The sequence below is a fragment of the Dipteris shenzhenensis genome, chromosome 11, assembly GCF_047967505.1.
Source record: "Dipteris shenzhenensis isolate YYH24624 ecotype China chromosome 11, Dip_SZ_1.0, whole genome shotgun sequence".
In the NCBI taxonomy this organism is placed as follows: Eukaryota; Viridiplantae; Streptophyta; class Polypodiopsida; order Gleicheniales; family Dipteridaceae; genus Dipteris; species Dipteris shenzhenensis.
In genome coordinates, this window is record NC_141606.1 from 33,793,230 (window position 1) to 33,811,678 (window position 18,449).

The 18,449-nt window shown below is 45.3% G+C and overlaps 1 protein-coding gene and 1 pseudogene across 2 annotated transcripts in view; both read left to right on the forward strand.

Annotated features, from left to right (window-relative positions):
• The window catches only part of LOC147896942 (uncharacterized), a 133,050-nt gene that overhangs the window by 33,963 nt on the left and 80,638 nt on the right, over window positions 1-18,449 (forward strand). For both annotated transcript variants that reach the window (XM_087381663.1, XM_087381664.1), the window contains exon 3: window positions 4,110-4,321. In XM_087381663.1, the coding sequence (XP_087237789.1) occupies window positions 4,110-4,321 (212 nt within the window). The remainder of the gene's footprint in view (window positions 1-4,109; window positions 4,322-18,449) is intronic.
• LOC147896943 (uncharacterized) overlaps window positions 6,679-18,449 on the forward strand; it is a 61,844-nt pseudogene continuing 50,073 nt past the window's right edge.

Consider the following 18,449-nt stretch of genomic DNA (forward strand, 5'->3'; position numbering starts at 1 on the left):
CATGGGAGTCTGCCTACAAAGATGAGACGAGGGGTACAGGAGGAGTTCGAGGTTTAGGTGGAGTTGCAGTCCTTTTCAGATCCACACTTTGGGGGATCATTTCAGTAGAGCAGAGAGATACAAATTTCAGATTTCTTTGGATCCGGATACAACACATGGACAGCCAGGATCTGTTTGTCGCAGTTTGCTACTTCCCCCTGGAGACCTCCCACTTTACCAGAGATATTCGAGGTGATGATGAGACATCCCCATTTGCTGCCCTTTATCAGTCCATCGTTGACTTTTCTAGCCGCAGAGAAGTCCTTCTAGTGGGGGACTTCAACGTGAGGACAAGGGCCCGTCAAGTACCACTTCTTGATTTCATTATGATTCCACTCTACTGGCAGATGTTGACCTTGAGGAGGCACGTATGCTACGGGTTTCGGCTGACAAGCGAGGTCCACTCTCATCCTATGGGTAGGCCCTATTAGACCTAGGTAGAATACATGATCTCATTATCTATAATGGTCTTGACAGATGGCCCGCTTCAGGTGGTTTCACATGCTTTGCACATGGGGGGGGCTCCAGTGTTGTTGATTACATCATGGGATCCCCTGTCTTCACATCTCGCATTACTGACTTCGCTGTAGCACCTCTTCCCCCAGGGGCTGATCATACATACCTTTTCTTTCGCATCTCCACCTCCCTTCGCACAGCACCTTCCACCCCACTCAGTGCTTACTGCACCTACCATGATATACGCTTTGATCGGGATCACTCACCTTCTTACTCTGGTCGTCTGTACATACTTCTCGCTTATATTGACTTCATACCCCTTTTAGAGGATCGTGCTGCCCTTGTCACCCGCTCACTACACGAGGCTGCCATTCATGCTTTTCCCCACACCACCCGCTCCACCCGCCCACCATTCCCTGGAACCGTACCTTGTAATAGTTGGTACGATGATGAGTGTAAGGCCTTATGCCGTCAACTCAGATTCGAAACCAAAAACAGTCTTCCAAGCGCACTAGATACGCAACGTGAATACCGTAGACTGATACGGAGGAAGAAACTAGACTTTGTTCGTTGAAATGAGGAGGAGCTATTGAACATTTTGTTTAGTAACAACTCTAAGGACTTTTGGCGGAGATTTCTAGAAGGACGGCCCCCTCCGCCACTCACTGACACCCAAATCTGGTTTGATTGTGCACGCACACTTTATGACATCCCAAATCAGCCAGTCCCTAGCCTCTCACACATGCCTCGTCCCACATCCTGCACCCTCTTCACTAGAGGAGGGGTAAAGGATGCTGTAATGAAACTTCATAATGGCCGAGCGAAGGATCATGAGAGACTATGCACTAAGTTCATTGCATATGGGATTAACCTCCTAGCCCCGATCTTAGCAAAGCTTTTTAATGAAGCAGCTTGTTTGGGATTTCCACACACTTGGACCATTAACACTATCTCACCCATCCACAAGGCAGGGGATCCCATGAGCCGGGAGAACTATAGGACCATTATGATTAGACATGTCATTGTCCAAGATTTATGCATCAGTACTTGACTCCGAGGTTAGCAGACTTGCAGAGTGTCGAGGACTCAAAGCAGCAGGATAGGCCGGATTCCGACGTGATCATGGAACCATGGACCACATTCTGATGCTCAGATGTATCATCGAGGAGGCGAGGTCACGGAAGCAGAGGGTTTATTGTTGCTTTGTGGATTTTCGCAAGGCATTTGACACGGTCCCGAGAGCCCGCCTCATATGGTGCCTACAGGACTTGGGTTATGACCAGGAGATCATTTGGGCTGTCATGGCACTTTATGAGAGAGTTTCTGGCAGAGTTCGGGTAGGATCCGGGTGGATAGACGAGATCATGAGTACCATCGGGGTCAAACAAGGGTGTCCTTTGTCGCCTACCTTGTTTGGCCTCTACATTGACGAGCTTGAGACAGTGATGCAGACAGAGGGGGATGTAGGTTGCTCTCTTGTGGGCACGCTGATCGAGATTTTGCTCTATGCAGATGACGTGGCTCTCTTGTCTTCCTCAACAGAGGGGCTTCAGAGACACCTAGACGCACTACAGTCCTTTTGTGAGTCTCATGATTTGAAGGTCAACCTGGGTAAAACCAAGGTCATGATCTTCAATACATCTCGAGCCATCATGCGTCAGGAGCAGTTCAGATTTGCGGGGTCATCTGTTGAGATAGTTTCATCATACACTTATCTTGGGGTTATCTTCTCCGAACCGAGCTTCACTATGAGACCCGCGATGTAGGCACGCTTGAGTAGAGGGTATGCCTCATTGGCTAGGCTAGAGAGGCAGTGCTTCCGCTCACACTTTCGGGATCCACGCACCAAGGGGTTTTTTTTTTACTCCTTGGCTCGCTCAGCGGGGATGTACGGCAGTCCTTGTTGGGGGCTAGACTTGTCGGATATAGAGTAGGCCAGTCGCATATGCACACTATGTGACATACAGGAGGTTGAGACAGAGGAGCATTTCATCTTCAGATGTCCTGTGTACTATGAGATCCGAGGACGTTTCCACTGCCTCTTTAGAGATAGTTATGGGATTTTAGCCCATTTCCTCTCCTACCCAGACCAGTGGTGTTTGGCAAGTTTCATTCATGAGGCACTTAGACACCGCGAGAGGATACTCCGAGCACGGAGACAGGAGCAGACTTCTTCCTCGGTTGATCCCTCTTAGAGCTCTATCACGGAGTTCTTTCAGCTAGATCACATGGACCCCAACGAGACGAGGCCTCGACATGACCATGACCCGGAGCCCATGACCCGACAACTCAGACAGAGGGTTGACACACAGATCACACTTGGAGACATCCCCTCCTTGTTGGAGCCCGACCGACGGGGGTCACAGTAGCCCTGGTTAGATGCAGAGCTACGACCAGGAGATGTGCCAGGGCTGCACCTGAGTGGCCGACAGCACTCTATTGCTGACTTCATGCCTCCACTGCCTCATCCATCCTGATATCTTGCTGTTGCTGGGGATGATGATGATATTGATGATGATGCTGAGATTGATATATAGTTGACCATCGACATGACTATGTTGTACTTAGGACTTAGTGCTGCCATTCTGCATTTTTTGCATTTTTTGCATTTTGCATTTTGCATTGGTATGGACGCTCATTTAGTAGCTCCACTACCATAGCTCGTTGTATCAGGATTTTCACAGTCTCATAGACCCATCGGTCTTCCGAAGACTTTAATAAACTTTCTTTCTTTCTTTCTTTCTCTCTTCAGATTGCAAAGAATCCAGTGTTGCATACAAGAACTAGACACATAGAATTACATTATCATTATGTCCACGAGAAGGCACGTACAAAGAATTGGAGCTTTTATATGGCGTAGTACACGATTAATTACCAGATATTCTCAGTAAACTATTCAGTAAAGCTAAGCTTAATTACTTCAGAGAAATGATGGGTGTGGGGGAGAATAGCTGATCATAAAGGAGGAGAGTTGAAGGATGTAATATTTCGAGATATGCAGATAATTGGCAACTGGTTTTCTTCAGCATAGAGCTTTATGGTGATATGCATTATGTCTTTGTTTTGTCCATTTGTGTATTCCGATATTTTAGTATTTATCCAAAGATTGGTCAGTTTTTAGATAGATTTTTAGTGAGTTAGATTGATGGGAAGTGATGGATTAATATTTTGGCTGCGAATTCAGTCTATATATGTTAGTTCACCCCTCTCTCCTACCCAATGCCATCATGTCTCTCAATAATCTGTGCATGCACTGCATACACGAATGATTGAATGCAGTATGATTTTGTTTTTATTATAATCATCAATGATAATTCCCAATTATAGTACCAATATTTATGTATGTTTTAGAAACGATAATGACTGTGAATTTTCCATCTCTCACCTACTTCATAGTTAGCTGGAAGCTATAGCTTATTTTTTGGTAGAAGGCCATGACATGTGAATGATTTGACTGTTAAGTTGCTTGTATTGTCTATATATTCTCTAGTTGCTGGATATTGCTGCATGTTGTCTTCGAACTTCAGCACTTGTTTTTTCTCATGTTGGTTTCTCAAAGATAGTTTAGTCTTCTTATGAGATACCTAGCATCAATTATGGTCCAAATTGTGCAGTGATCATTGGAGAAAGAATATACCTGTTCTTGCAAGTCTGCACAGGGTTTATGCCATCGATCTTCTTGGCTATGGCTATTCTGACAAACCTAACCCCAAGAGTGCTCCTCCCAATACAATATATAGCTTTGAGTCCTGGGCAGACCAAATCCTTGAATTTTGTTCAGAAGTAGTGAAGGACCATGCATTTCTTATTTGCAACTCTGTTGGAGGTGAGTCTTTCTATTTTGCAGCTTACAAGTAGATAGTTTGATTGCAATCTTTGTATTCCTGGATGGGTTCTATCAAGTACTATAATACTTTATATGGTATAAGCTGTGTGTGTGTGTGTGTGTAGAAAAACATAAATAAAGAAAGGTTTACAAGCAGCCCTACTTCTATTTTTGTATATATTGAGGCATCCAAAATCATGTCTATGCATTTTTCCGGGTATACTTATAGGGAAGGTTAATTTGTGTCACACAATCAAATTTTATGAGAAAAATTCATGTGTCAATTTGTGCAATGTAATAGGAAACATGATGGGTGAAATCATAACACAAGCAAAAGCTAAGGGGAGTAACATGGAAGGAGGGAGTGTGGGGAGGGGAGGAGGGAAGTCATATGGGCTGTCATGATTTTATACAAGAGGCTTATTTACAGCTTAGGGCATGTTTTGAGGACGTAAATAACATCATTGGTGTGAAGCAGGATGCCGTATTTCTTCTACCCTCTCTGGGGTCTGCATTAATGCTGGTTTCTTTGATTGATGCTTGGGAAGGACAGGGTTTAGCTTTGGCATAGACTCTGTTTTCCATCCGGCTGTATGTTGGTGACTTAGTATTGATCATAGCAAAGTGGTTGGAGGGACAATTGGCAGCTCTGCAAGTGACAACAACTGGGAATGAAGTTTAACATTGGTTCTGCCAAGATATGACTTATGATCATCAAGACTAACTAGGTTCAGGTGTAGCATTTTTCCAGGTTAGCCAACCACGCTCTATGGGTTCGCCTACATAAAATTTGCCACTACAGTGCGGTGAGAGCACAAGGCTAGCAAGTTTGTTATGTATCAAATGAAAGTCTGTTACATGATATTATGTCAAAGGTGCCTGACTTATATCTCTAGATAATGGAAGGTTCACCACATTTGACCACCTTAAGTAGCAAGTATGCAATATAGGACTTTTCTTTTGCAAACTCACATTTGACCACCTTACAGTAGCCAATGCATCCTGGCACCAAGGGGAGTTGTTGAGAGTTGTGGTGCCATGAGCACATAAATAGAGGCAAAGGTATGACTAAAGGTATGAAGCAAGGGCATGATGCCACATGGCATGGAGCTTTTATCCCACATGTGAGTAAGCAAATGCAAGTATGTATCCACTCGTATAGGTTCATTTCAAGCAATATAATCAAGCAAGCTCAAGAGTCTCTTTATGAGTACAAGTCTCAATCTTGTGACCTAATTGAACTTGAGTCTATGCTTCCATGGTTTATCTCTTCATCATGTGTGCACTTAGTTGCATCCACCTTAGATTAGCATTGTCATTATCAAGTTGCTGCAAATTAGGACGAATATGGGCATCAATCTGAGGAGGCTGAGAATTGCTAGAAGCATTGGGATTTGAACCTTGCATTTGCTGTTCTAAATCTGTATTTGATTGGAAGAGACGTAGTAAGGAATCAAATACATTAGAGGCATATATAGATGGCTATATTTCAAAGGCCATCCGAGGTAAAGCTGCATTCTTAGCAAAAACCACATCTTTGCTGACAATAAGCATTCTTGTGGGCTGAGAGCCTGGGATTGTTTTTGGATCGGAGGATATTGGGATGAAACAAAACTTAACTATTTCACCTTCTAAACACTCCTTCTGCACTGCACCCTGCTCCCGAGCTGCTCCTCCTCCTCCCTCACCATAGCCATCTCCTCCTCCCGCCTTCTTCCTTTGCCCCCATCCCCCTTGCCTTCCTCCATCTCCTCCGCCTCGTGCTCCTTATTCATCTCCGGCCATCTCCGCCTCCTCCTCCTCCGCCCCCGCCTTCTTCCTTTGCCTCATCTCCCCCACCCTCCTGTTATCTCTCCCTCCCACCACCTCCTCTGCCTGCCTCTAGCTCCTCCTCCCGCCTCCTCCCGCCTTCTTCTCCACCCCATCCCTTCTGCCCGCCTCCATCTCCTCCTCCTGCCTCTTTCTTCCCTGCCTCCTCCTTCCCCGCCGCCTTCTCCTCCACCGCCATTGCTCCCCCATCTCCCTTGCCTCCATCTCCTCCCCCTGCCTTCTTGCTTCCCCCCTCGGTCCCCTTTGTCTTCCTCCTCCCCTACTGGCCCCCATCCTTCTCCGCCTGCTCTCTTTTGGAGCGTTTTTTTCTTTTTTCCTATTTTCGCTCCTCCTTTTTTCTTTTTCCCTTTTCCGCCCCGCCTCTTTCTTCAAGGGCTCTCCCTAGCCTTTCTTGGGGTGAGGCAGCTTCTCACGCACCGTCCAGGAGGCTTTTTGTTTGTTTTTCCCTTCCTCGCAATGGGAGTTTTTGTGCTTGTTTGGAGAAAGAAAATCATGGTGGTGACCCTTGGTCTGGCCAAAGGGGCTCTATGGTAGCACCCTCGAATCCCATAGCCGTTAAGGTTATCCTTTCTCCAGTTGACAAGCAACAGGTGCAGCATGCAGTCGAGTCACTTCAAGACAAGGCAGTTGTGGGCAAAATAGTGGGCCTCACTCCCACAAGGAGACAAGTGAGAGAGTGGATCCAGGTGAGCTTGACACTAGAAGGAGACCACATCCAGGAGGTCACCGTCTATGGAAGAGGCGTCTTTCTCATCGAGTCGAGCTCTCCTACTACCGCCTTGACACTTGTGGAGAAGAGCCCCATCCTTCTTGGCCTGCATCTGGTGTACCTTTTCCCTTGGTACCATGGCTTCACAGTGGAGGACATGGACATGACACACCATCTTCCTCAATTCCTGATGACGCTCCACTTCTTGGGGCTCCCAAAGGGATACAAAGCCACTCTTTACTCCATTAGTAGAGCATTTGGTATGGTGCTAGAGTCCCAACCAGATTCAGCAGCTGCAGTGGTAGCAAATGACGGGGTCCCCAGGATCAAATTGGTGGTTGAGAGCCCAGTGTCCCACCGAGAGTTGATCCTCCTCAAGACCCTCAAGGGAGGTACACTTCGTCTAAGAGTGGAGATCTCTGGTTTACCAAGACAGTGTCTTCGTTGCAGGTAAATGGGCCATCTAGCCCAAAACTGCCCTCGTGGTTAGGGACGGACTCCTCCCCCCCACCCCTGCAGGGGACAGGCAGGGTCAGCAAGCCAGAGCCTCCCCCCCACCCCTGCAGGATAGGCAGGGTTAGCAGGCCAGAGCCCAGCACCCCTTCAGATAGGAGCAACAGGAGTCCCATACCCCTTAGGTGACACCTTCATAGGGAGAGTGGACCCAGGTGGGAAAAAAGAAAAAGAAACGAAGTAAATTGGATCGAAACCCCGCAGACAACGGGATAGACGCAGGGGGAGAGAGAAAGAGAGAGAGAGACAGCAGGATGAGAGGCAGCCGCAGAGGATCAGCCGTAGGAGCCGTTGGTTGGAGACCTCTCCCTCTTGGCAGCATGGGTCACGGTTCAGCCAGGTGATCCTCCATTAGTGGAGGTACAGCGACCACAGTCACCCTTGCGTTAGTAGAGTGCCTCAGGAGCTCTTGACATTGCGATGGCAGCGGAGGGTAGCTCGGCAGCAGTTGAGAGAAGGGAATCCAGAGCCCAGGTGTGCTTGATCAGCAGCGCGGGCTTGTGACTGCCCCTATTCCCTCCTGCCCTCCTCCCCCTCTGGACCCCTCTCCCGCCGTCCCTCTCCTCCTGAGGTCTCCCCTCCCCCTCCTCCCCCCCTTGCCACTTTTGCTATGGTCATCCTCACCACCCGCACCCCTCCCCCCGCCTCCCCCCTTTCCCCCCTCCCTCTGTCCCGGCCTCCCCCTCCATAGCAGCTTTTATCAAACCTGCCTCGGCTCCCTTGCCAATAGGCATAAGGAGTCACACACGCTTTCTTTTTTTCGGTGAAATCATTGATTGATTATATTATATGAGTAGCAACCTCAAAAAAAGGTGCTACAATTACATCAACTGACAATCCCAGTATATGCCAAAAAGACCTCATGATCTATGCAGCGGGTCTGCAAGCAATCAAAGAAAGATTGCTGCAGAGAACACCTAAAAAAGCCAAACAGAGAGAAAGTAGGATCACCAAAGACTTTACAATTCCTATATGTCCATATAGTCCATAGTGCCTAGTGGCAAACCCAAACGAAGAAAAGATGAAACTCCGGTCTGGATGGATGAAACCCAAATAGCCAGAAGAACTTCCCAAACAGAACAGATGGGAATCTTGCTCACAAGTGCTGTCGAAGCAGATCAAAAAACTCACGAGAGCACGGACAATGCCAAAACAAGTGAGGCACAGTCTCCGAAGAAGCAGAACATCTATGGCAAAGTGCAGGAGCAATGTGTCGATGAGCTAATAGCTGTCCAGATGGAAACACTCCCAAAAGAACTCGCCAAAAGAAAACCTGTTGCCGAACCGGTACTTTATAGGCCCAAAGTTGCTGTAATCTTTTCCTCCACCACTTGGCTGGGCGATGCATTCGCCAAACAGAATCACCTCTCTCTGAAACCCAAGGTTGAGGCAAAAGGATTTTATACAATGCAGGTACAGTAATCTGAGATAGCCTCAAAGGACGAGAAGAGGACCCTGGAGAAGTCAAAGTCCAATCTTCCAGTCGGTCCTGGAGTTCCAAAGGAGGAATTGGAACAAAGGGCGAAAGCATAGAAGTAATTTGTCGCCACAAAGGACGATAATGAGAGCCCAATCCATATGTAGTGGCTGCTAGAGAAAAAGGGAGCACAGTACCAACATCATCTATAACATCAGCAACCAAGGTGATGCCTTTAAACGAGACAAAGTAGGAACGTCGAGGTTCTTGTAAAGCCAAGGGAGGCTGAAAGACTTTCGACCAGTGAATGCTTTCAGCTCTCAAAGAATTCCCAAACAAAGATTGCCGTCCATTCCATTCCAGATGAGAAAGAACATGCTTCCAGTCAAGAAGCAAGCGGGAGACAAAAGGGCATCCAGGCAAAGTGCCATCAGTGCAGCCAAAAAAGAAATCCCAGTGATCGAGCTGCCAATGACCAAACGCAAAAATACTGATATGAGTGACCATAGTCCTAATCATAAGAGCCCAAGGCTGATCACCTTGCAGAAATTGCAGCAACATTTTCCCCCTGTGGGCAAGAATATGCACATGAATATCCGTGATGTTCAATCCACCATGCATCTTGGGAGAACAAATGTGATGCATCGAAAGCAGCCTGAGACTTTTTCTGCCATGTTTGGATCGCCAGAAGAGTTCCGTAAAGACAGACATGAAAGATGTAAGATCTACCTTAGTGAACATGATCAATGGCAAGTAAAATTGAATATATGCCACAAGGATGGACTGCACTATTCGAAGACGAACGTGCAAAGGCCAGGTTGCCAGTTTCCAATACTCAAGCTTTTTCCGAAGCTTAGCCAAAACCCAATCAGTTTGTTGTCGACGAGTGAATTCCCACCCCAAAGGGTAACCAAGATGACGAACAAACTGAGTGGGTGGAATGATATTCCCGGGCCATAATAGACTATGCCAGTCTTTGGAATGCAAAGGGAGCAGCTTAGACTTCTGAAAGTTAACATGAAGACCAGCTGCCAAACCATAAATAGAGAGGGCTTGCATCAAGGCACCAAGATCATGGGGCGTATTCTTCAGGGTAAAGAAAGAATCATCAGCATAAGCTTGAGCAACCATGCTGCGATTAGCATCCAATTCCAAGCCATGAAGTGATCCTGTAGCCACAAGATGATCAATATATTGCAACATAGGATGAGTAGCAATGGCATATAGTAAAGCACTGAGAGGGCATCCTTGGCGGACCGAACAACGAAGAGTCCACTCATCAGAGATATCCCTAGAGATAATGCAAGCCGCATTGCTATCTCTGTAAAGCCAGTAAATAACCTGCTGCATTTTTTGTCCAAACCCCAAAGCTCGCATAGTTTGCAAGATGAAATCCCATTGAACTGTGTCAAAGGCTTTTGCAATATCTACCTGCAAGAGTAGAACATCCTGCTGCGTCTATTTGGCATATTCAATCCCAATATAAGCATTGGCAATGTTATCTGTGATATGGCGACGTGGAACAAAGCCATATTGGGAGGGATGCAACCCATCATGCAAATAACCTTTAATCCGATCAACCACCATTTTGGCAATGATCTTGTAAATGATTGGCATGAGTGTGATTGGCCTCCAATCACCCAGTGAATCACATAGCTGCTTTTTTGGAATCAGCTTGAGAAGACCCTTTTTCCATGACAAAGGCATCTGCTGATTTTGCCATGCTGTATTTACCATTTGCAGCAAGGTGAATTTAAGAAGATCCGAGAATGCAAGAAAAAATTCAACAATGAGACCATCCCATCCTGGAGATTTCCATCTGCCACAGGATCTCAGTGCATCAGACAATTCCCTTTCAGTGAAGGGATGTTCAAGTTCCAAAGCCTGAGCATCAGACAGAATTGGATGAACATGCTGCAAAAGAAGATGACGTGCAGACACGACCCAAGGAGAAAGAGTATCCAGATGCCCAAAATGAGAGAAGTGTTGCACACATGAATCAACAAGCTCTGAATGAGAGATGTTGACCAAGAACCATCAGGCATCCGGATCCGACAGATATTGGCAGCTTGTCTTTTGTAGTGTAAACTCTTAAAAAATTGCTTGGAAGAGCAGCCTTTATCCAAAAATGCCCGTTGTCTGGATCGAGTTTCCCATTTAGCAAGCTTTCTACCATCATTAGATTGAAGAGAGAATTGAGCCTGGCATAAGAGCATGCTTTCCTCTGAAGACAAAGGGCGAAGATGAGCAAGCTCAGTCAAACTCTGACATGTAAATTTGGCATGTGCTACAGTCTCCCTTGTGGCTTGCATATAGGATTTGCCATAATCTCGAATAACTGCTTGCATCCGAGCAACAAAAGCCTGCCAGGCATAATCCAAACTAATGCGTATCTGACAAGAGAGAGGCTGAATAGCATCAGAGACCAAGGCTTTAAAGTCAGCATGCTCCAGATAACTATTATTAATCAGCAAAAGCCTTCGGCAAGGCAATCTGTCAGTGGGAAATTCATGTAAGGAAAGCCTCAACCAAAGAGGAGCATGATCCGAATATGTGAAAGCATGATCAACCCAAATTTGACAAGTAAAGGCATCACAATGCTGTGGATCAATCTGATACCATCTGTCCAAGCGTGCCCGATAAGAAGATTGAGCATTATGCTAAAAGGTATAACCGGGAAGCATGGGCTGTAATTCCTTCCAGAGATCAACCAGGCGCAACTAAAGCAAAAAATCAGACCATGCCTGTGTTTCAGAAGCCAACATATGAGTGTGGCTTGAGGTGTTGTCACCCGATTGAGGGGCATTATTAAAGTCACCACAAATGAAGGCATGTTGTCGCCATGGATAAGTATGCATGGCAGCCCAGATCAAAGCTCTATCACGAGAAGACTGGGGGACATAAACTGATGCAAATTCAAAAATTTCCCCTTGAACAAGGCATTGAACAATAATCCATCTACCATGGCGATCATTGAGAGCCACAACAGGTTGAAGGTCGTGCTTTACCAAAAAAGCCACACCAGAAAAGGAGTGCTCTCCAGCATAGAAGACATCATAACCAGCAAAATGGCCTATTTGACCAGCATACATATGCTGATTATGCTCTTGCAAAGCAATTATATCAGGCTGCAATTGCCTGATATACATCCATACCAGTTTCCATTTGTGACCATCACACATTCCCTGTACATTGACAGTAACACACTTCAGATGATCAAGCATATTTACACTTATGGGACAGGTATGTACAGCAACTAACGGGTTGTCTACGTCTGCATTTCCACCTCAATGTCCGAGCCTCTGCCCTGGGATGAAGCATTAGCCTGAGGAGAGGACAAAAGTGCAGCAACTTCTTCTTCAGGAAACAAGGTCCGATTTGCAATCAACACACACACATATATATGTATGTATGTATGCATGTATATATATACATACATATATGTATGTATGTATATATATACATATATATATATACATACATATATATATATGTATATATATATATGTATGTATATATATATATATATATATATACATACATACATACATATATATAATCATGTTGAGGCTCTCTGTTTTTTTGAGACCCTCATGTAAATTTTGCTGATAATATAATCATGGATTTACCCCAAAAAAAAAGTATGTATGTGTGTATGCATATACATACATAGATACATACATGTATATATACGTGTGTGTGTGTGTGTTCATCTCAGGAATCGTTCTTATCAGGAAAATCAGATTTTGTGTTAGGCAAAATATCATTTGCAATGCAATGACAATAGGAAAATAGCTAAATGGGAAACACGTGCAAGACAGAGAGCCTTTTTGGATAAAGGTTGCTCCTTTAAAGCCTTTTTTAAAGGGCTGCATTACGGAAGGTCTTCTCAAAATATTTGCAAGGCGTTGTTATCAGATGGTGCTTGGACTTCTTCCAGGGCACAGCTTGCTACAGCTGGTGTTCGACATTTTTCTTCTCAGTTTGGAAAAGCAGATTTACCCTCACAAGAGGTTATTACAGTGAGAGGAAAATTATTACAGCATGTCATTCCAATTGTCTCTTTGGCACATGCCTTGGATTTGGAAGCTTTTCACTAAATAAGAGCTAAATGATGTAGTTAAATCGTGTGGTACATGGAAATCTCTTGGTTGGGATGGTCTCTCGGTGGAATTTTTCTTGGCATTTTGGGATTTGCTGAAAATGCCTGTGCTGCAAATGATTAATACTGCTTGGCAAAATCAATGTATGCCGGCTGCTTGGACGAAAGGGTTGGTTAAACTTCTTCGTAAGAAGCCCATATGTGAGTCCTTAGCTGATTGGAGGCCCATTACTTTATGCCAGTAATATACAAGATCATCACCAAAATGGTGGTTGAAAGGATAAAGGAATATTTACATGATGGCCTGCACCCAGCATAGTATGGCTTTATTCCACAATGCCATATTACTGATAACATTGCAAATGTTTATGTTGGAATTGAGTATGCCAAGTATACAGAGCAGGATGTGCTTACACTGCAGGTAGATATTACAAAGGCATTTGACACCATTCAATGGGACTCCATAGCTTGGGACTTCATAGCTCAGACTATGCAGGCTTTGGGATTTGGTCAAAAATTACAGCATGTTATCTTTTGGCTTTATCAAGATAGCAAAGCTGCATGCATTCTCTCTAGAGATTTATCAGAATCCTAGACACTTAAATGTTCAGTCCGGCAAGGTTGCCCTCTTAGTGCTATTTTGTATGCTATAGCCACGCATCCAATGCTTCAATATATTGCTCACACATCCAATGCTTCAATATATTGCTCATTTGGTGGCGACAAATATATTACATAGGCTGGAAATTCCTGCAAGTCACACATTGGTTGCTCAGGCTTATGCAGATGATTCTTTCTTCATGTCAAAAAACACTCCAAGTGATCTTTTTTCACTAATGCAAGCTCTTTCTTTGTATGGACTGGCTGCTGGCCTACCTATTAATTTTCAGAAATCCCGTTTGTTGCCTTTGCATACCCAGGATTGGCAAAGGTTGCTATGGTCGGGGCAAATTGTTCTGCCAACTCAATTGATACGTCATCTTGGATATCCTTTAGGTTGGAGCATTACCCGTCGCCAATAGATTGACTGGGTTCTTGCTAAATTGAAGAAAAAACTGGAATATTGGAAATTGGCTACTCGGCCATTGCATGTCAGACTTCGCATTGTTCAATCTATTTTGGTATCTTATATTCAGTTCTATCTGCCATTGATTTTTTTCACTAAGAAGGATTTGTCCTCCTTCATGTCCACCATTATGGAAATTTTCTGGCTGGCAAGAAAAGCTTGCGGATTCTTCCAGTACAGAGATTGTGCTCGCCCAATTTGCATGGAGGGTTGAATATTCTTAATATACATGTGTACATTTTAGATCATAAAGGTAAGATGATGCTTCAGTTTCTTCAAGACAATCAGCCTTGGGCGGCTATGATGCATTCCTTATTGGTCCACATCACTACTACTGCATTTGGTTTTTTTTTTTTTGCAAGAAAATTACTTCATTAAGTATGAATGAAGACCGCAAGAGCAAGCTCAAATGCAGGAGTACATCATGCAATGCATGAGGGAAAAAAACAGCTCAAAATGAGCTAATAAAGATCCAAGGCGGAGGCTGAAAATGCCATCTCAACCCTGAAGGAGACTCAGAGAAGAAGGGAGATCCTCTCCAAACTCTGAAAAAAGTAACTCTCCTAGCTGTGGCTGCTTTGGAGGATCCCAGAGTGTGTATTGTGTCGGTCCAAATACTGGCCATAGTCTGGGAAGGGTGAACCTGGATACTCTCCATCACCTCTGTACACCTGGCTCTCCAAATATGCCAAGCTGCAATGCTAGCCAAAATCTCCCAAGATGTGTCTACTGAGGCATGATCAGCTCTAAAAGGAGTGAAGGGAACATCCTGGAGGGAACACAACTCCACTGAGTGTCGCCGTATAATGAAAGTTGGATCTGGATCATGTCCCTAGAAAAACACCTGTGGGCCAGTAAGAGATAACCAAGCCACTGAACCCCAATATAGAAAGGTACTGTATGAAAGATGCTGAAAATCCTAGCAACACCTTTCCGGATCGTCCTCGCCTGTCTACACTTCCAAAGGCAATGCTGTAGTGACTCAACTGCCAAGTGACAACGAGGATAAGTAGGATCAGCCCCGAACCTGGATCTCCACAGGTTCACTGCAATCCCTCCATGAATAGAAAGCCAAAAGAAAAGAGTGATCTTTCTATTCCTGAGGGATTTCCAAAGCCTACGCCAAAAGTTCTTCCGCACAACTGCGGAAATCTGAAAACTATCCCAATGTGGCGCTTTGGAGGACCTCCAACCTCTACTGCTGAGCTGAAATCTTCAAGCATTTCTAATTGTGTAGCGAAATAAGGGGAAGCTCTTCTCTCGGTGCCCCTCATCAATCCATTCCCACTACCCTAGGTCCCACTGCAAGAACCTAATAGGGAAACCACCATACAGCCAGAGTCTCCAAGACCCCAGCGCAAGGAGAATAGGATCTGTAACGGAATGCCCGTCCCTGAAAATGCTCTCCACCAAGTGGACTCTGTAAGCGGCATGTCATCTGTATCAATCCACTCTGGCGGAATGGCTACATGTATATCTGCTGTATCCTGAGTGCACTCCCTCTGAGGTGGCCAACTGCTAAAAGTCTCTGATCCTCTGGAAGTCTCATAAAGGCCTGCCAAGCGCCTACCATAGAGGTAGGTCCCCTCTCCCATCTAGACCACTGCATATAATGTGACACTCCAAGTGGCCTGCCATGATGATCCAAAATCAAGTCATTCCACATCACTAGATGTCTGTGAATTTCTTCACGAGAGTTGGGTGGAACTCTGCGAGGTGTGTTTCTGAAGCAGCCCCAAGCTTTCAGAATAGCAGCTATGAGAGGGGAAGGGGGAGATTTGACATGGGCTGAGGTAAAGATCCATCTGCTGCTGTCCAACCAATCTCCCTAATGAGAAGGGGCACAAGACCGAATGTTGCGTGAGAAAAAATCCTTCCAGGGCTCCTGTCCAGGCATCAATCCACGCACTACAAACTTATAGAGTAAGGCCATACACTGCAAGTTCGGATCAATAATATTGAAACCTCCTTCTCCTGTGGGGAGAATGAGGGTCTCCCAAGCCACCGTGGCTACAACATCTGAGGTGCCATCTAAATTACTCCATAGGAAGTTTCTGATAGGTCTCATGAGCTGAGCAATACAACCTCTAGATCTGCACCAACATGAGCAGACAAACAAGACAGTGGCCAATAAGACCTGGTTCACAACCACAACTCTGGATGCAAGGTCAAGTCTGGCTGAACTCCAATAGATGAGTTTCCTCCTGATACCCACCCCAACCTGGCATCCTAAATACCTGACGGAGACTCCCCTCTGAATCCAAGTGAATCCTATGTCAATCTCCCATACTGGAGTGTCCTCATCGTTGATCCAAAAACCATTGGATTTGTTTCAATTTAAGTGTGCACTTGCCGCAATGCAAAACAAATCCAATGCCATCCTGAATGAATTCAGTGTTTGTGGAGAGGCATCCAAAAAAACAGCCGTATCATCTGCCAATTCACTGTCTAAGAGCTCATCCTCTTGCCTTAGAGGAAGCCTGAGCCCCACAATCCCAGCATGAGCTCTAATGTAATAGCTCATAGCCTCAGCCACAAAAAGAAATAAAAAGGGGGCTAAGGGGCATCCCTGATGGACTGATCTAGTAATTTGAAACCTGTCCCCCCCTAACTCCACCAATAAGAACCTGGCTGTAGGCTGATCTGTAGAGGGCTGACACCCCTCTGATCCAAGTATCTGAGAAGCCAAAACGAGTAAGTGTGCACTCTAGAAAGCCCCAATCTACCCTGTCATAAGCTTTCTCAAAATCCAAGAGTAGAATGGCGAGCCTGTGGCCATTAATTGACCCGGGGTTAGGTGCTAGTCTTTCATAGGTGGCAATCTATCATAGATCTATGATGCATGGCCCAATCCGAAGCCTCCCAAAATGAGAAGATGTTATCAAAGATGCTCCTGCCATGCACAAAACCTGTCTGCGTATTATGAATAAGATCTGGTAGAAAGGGCTGTATTGAAGGCAAAATCAAAGGTTTCCCTATGGCCTCTCAGATGTTTTTTGATTGGAAGCATATTCTTTCACACTTGGCATGGAATGGAAGAGACTCTTTACAGGGTAACTCTTTGCGAGCGGAGAGCATCCATTGGTCGTGGGCTTTCTCTACTCCCTTGGCTTTGCAAGAGTCTCGATGCTCTTATTTTCTTAATTCAAAAGGGATTGCAGTTGTTGCAGATGTTATCAATGATGATGGCATTATTTTATCTTTCCCTTTGGCTACTGCAATATATGGTTTGGTCATGCACTATCGTCCAGTATGGCAGGTCATTTCTCAAATGATTCACCCATTTCAGCCAGTACCACCATTAGAGTTTCGAGACAAGCTTCAGGATTAGACTCTTCTTCCTTTATATTCTTCTATTCGTCCTTTGAAGCTGTCTCATATCACAGTCTCTTCTCTATATAAAGTTTTGTTGTCACCACCTTGGGTGTCAGACAGAGCTAATCAAATTTGGGCATTGCATTGTCCACTCATATGGTGGAGAAAGAGATTAAAGCAAATTTGGCACTCTAAGCTTCCTTTACACCAACAAGTCTTTTTATGGCGTGTTCTGCTGGGGGTTGTACGTCAGGACAGCTTTTATCTTGTAGATGTTGATAAGAAAAAAAAGGAAAGACAACCAGGAATTATGTACTTCACCACGGCAGATAGCTGAGACTTCATAGGGATCAGCTGCAATGTGGGCCCGTAGATGATGAGCTTATGTGCCAGGCTCCAGAGCAGGTGTCTTTGTATTAGGCACCGAGACAAACCCCCCACAAAAACTGACTGAACATAGATCACACAGACTCAAAGAGAACCAAAAGGCTACACAGCCCGAAAACTGAACTTCCCCCCAAAACTCAAGAAACAGTCAGCCTCAGAATACTATGAACCCACAGCCCACACTCCTAAGCTTCCATCAAGAACAACAGCTCGTAATTCTTCACATAGTCATAACTGCGCCACAACATCTCCTTCATGTGGAGAAAACCAGCAACACGGCCTCTCTTATCATCACGGAGCATTCAGAATCTGTCTACTCCAAAATTGCAGTCGAGATTCACAGCCAAGCACCCCAAGACTCCAACAAAAGCAAACAGCCCGTCTCTTAGGCTCCCAACAAGAGTAGGCAGCTCGTAGCTTGGCATATGATCAAGACAGCGCCACAACATCACCTTCCTTGTCGCCCAAGGTCCTCCACGCAAAGATAACTGCCTCACAGCTCCTGTACTTGCTCATAGAGCACCTGCATCTCTCTTCTCCTTAACGCCTGCATAGTAGCGACACCACAGTATCGCCTTCTCTGTCATCAAGCCTCAGCATCCATAGCTCTCTTCAAATACGGCAGCCTAACCTATAATCACATGCCCTCCTTAGCATGATGATCCTGGCCCGCCGTGTCAAGAACTCCAGCCAAAGCAATAGTCAATGACTCGTTCGTCACTTACAAGCTTGCACTCTCCGAACAAGCTTCTAGCTCACATGCAACTATCGATCAACTATCTTGTATCA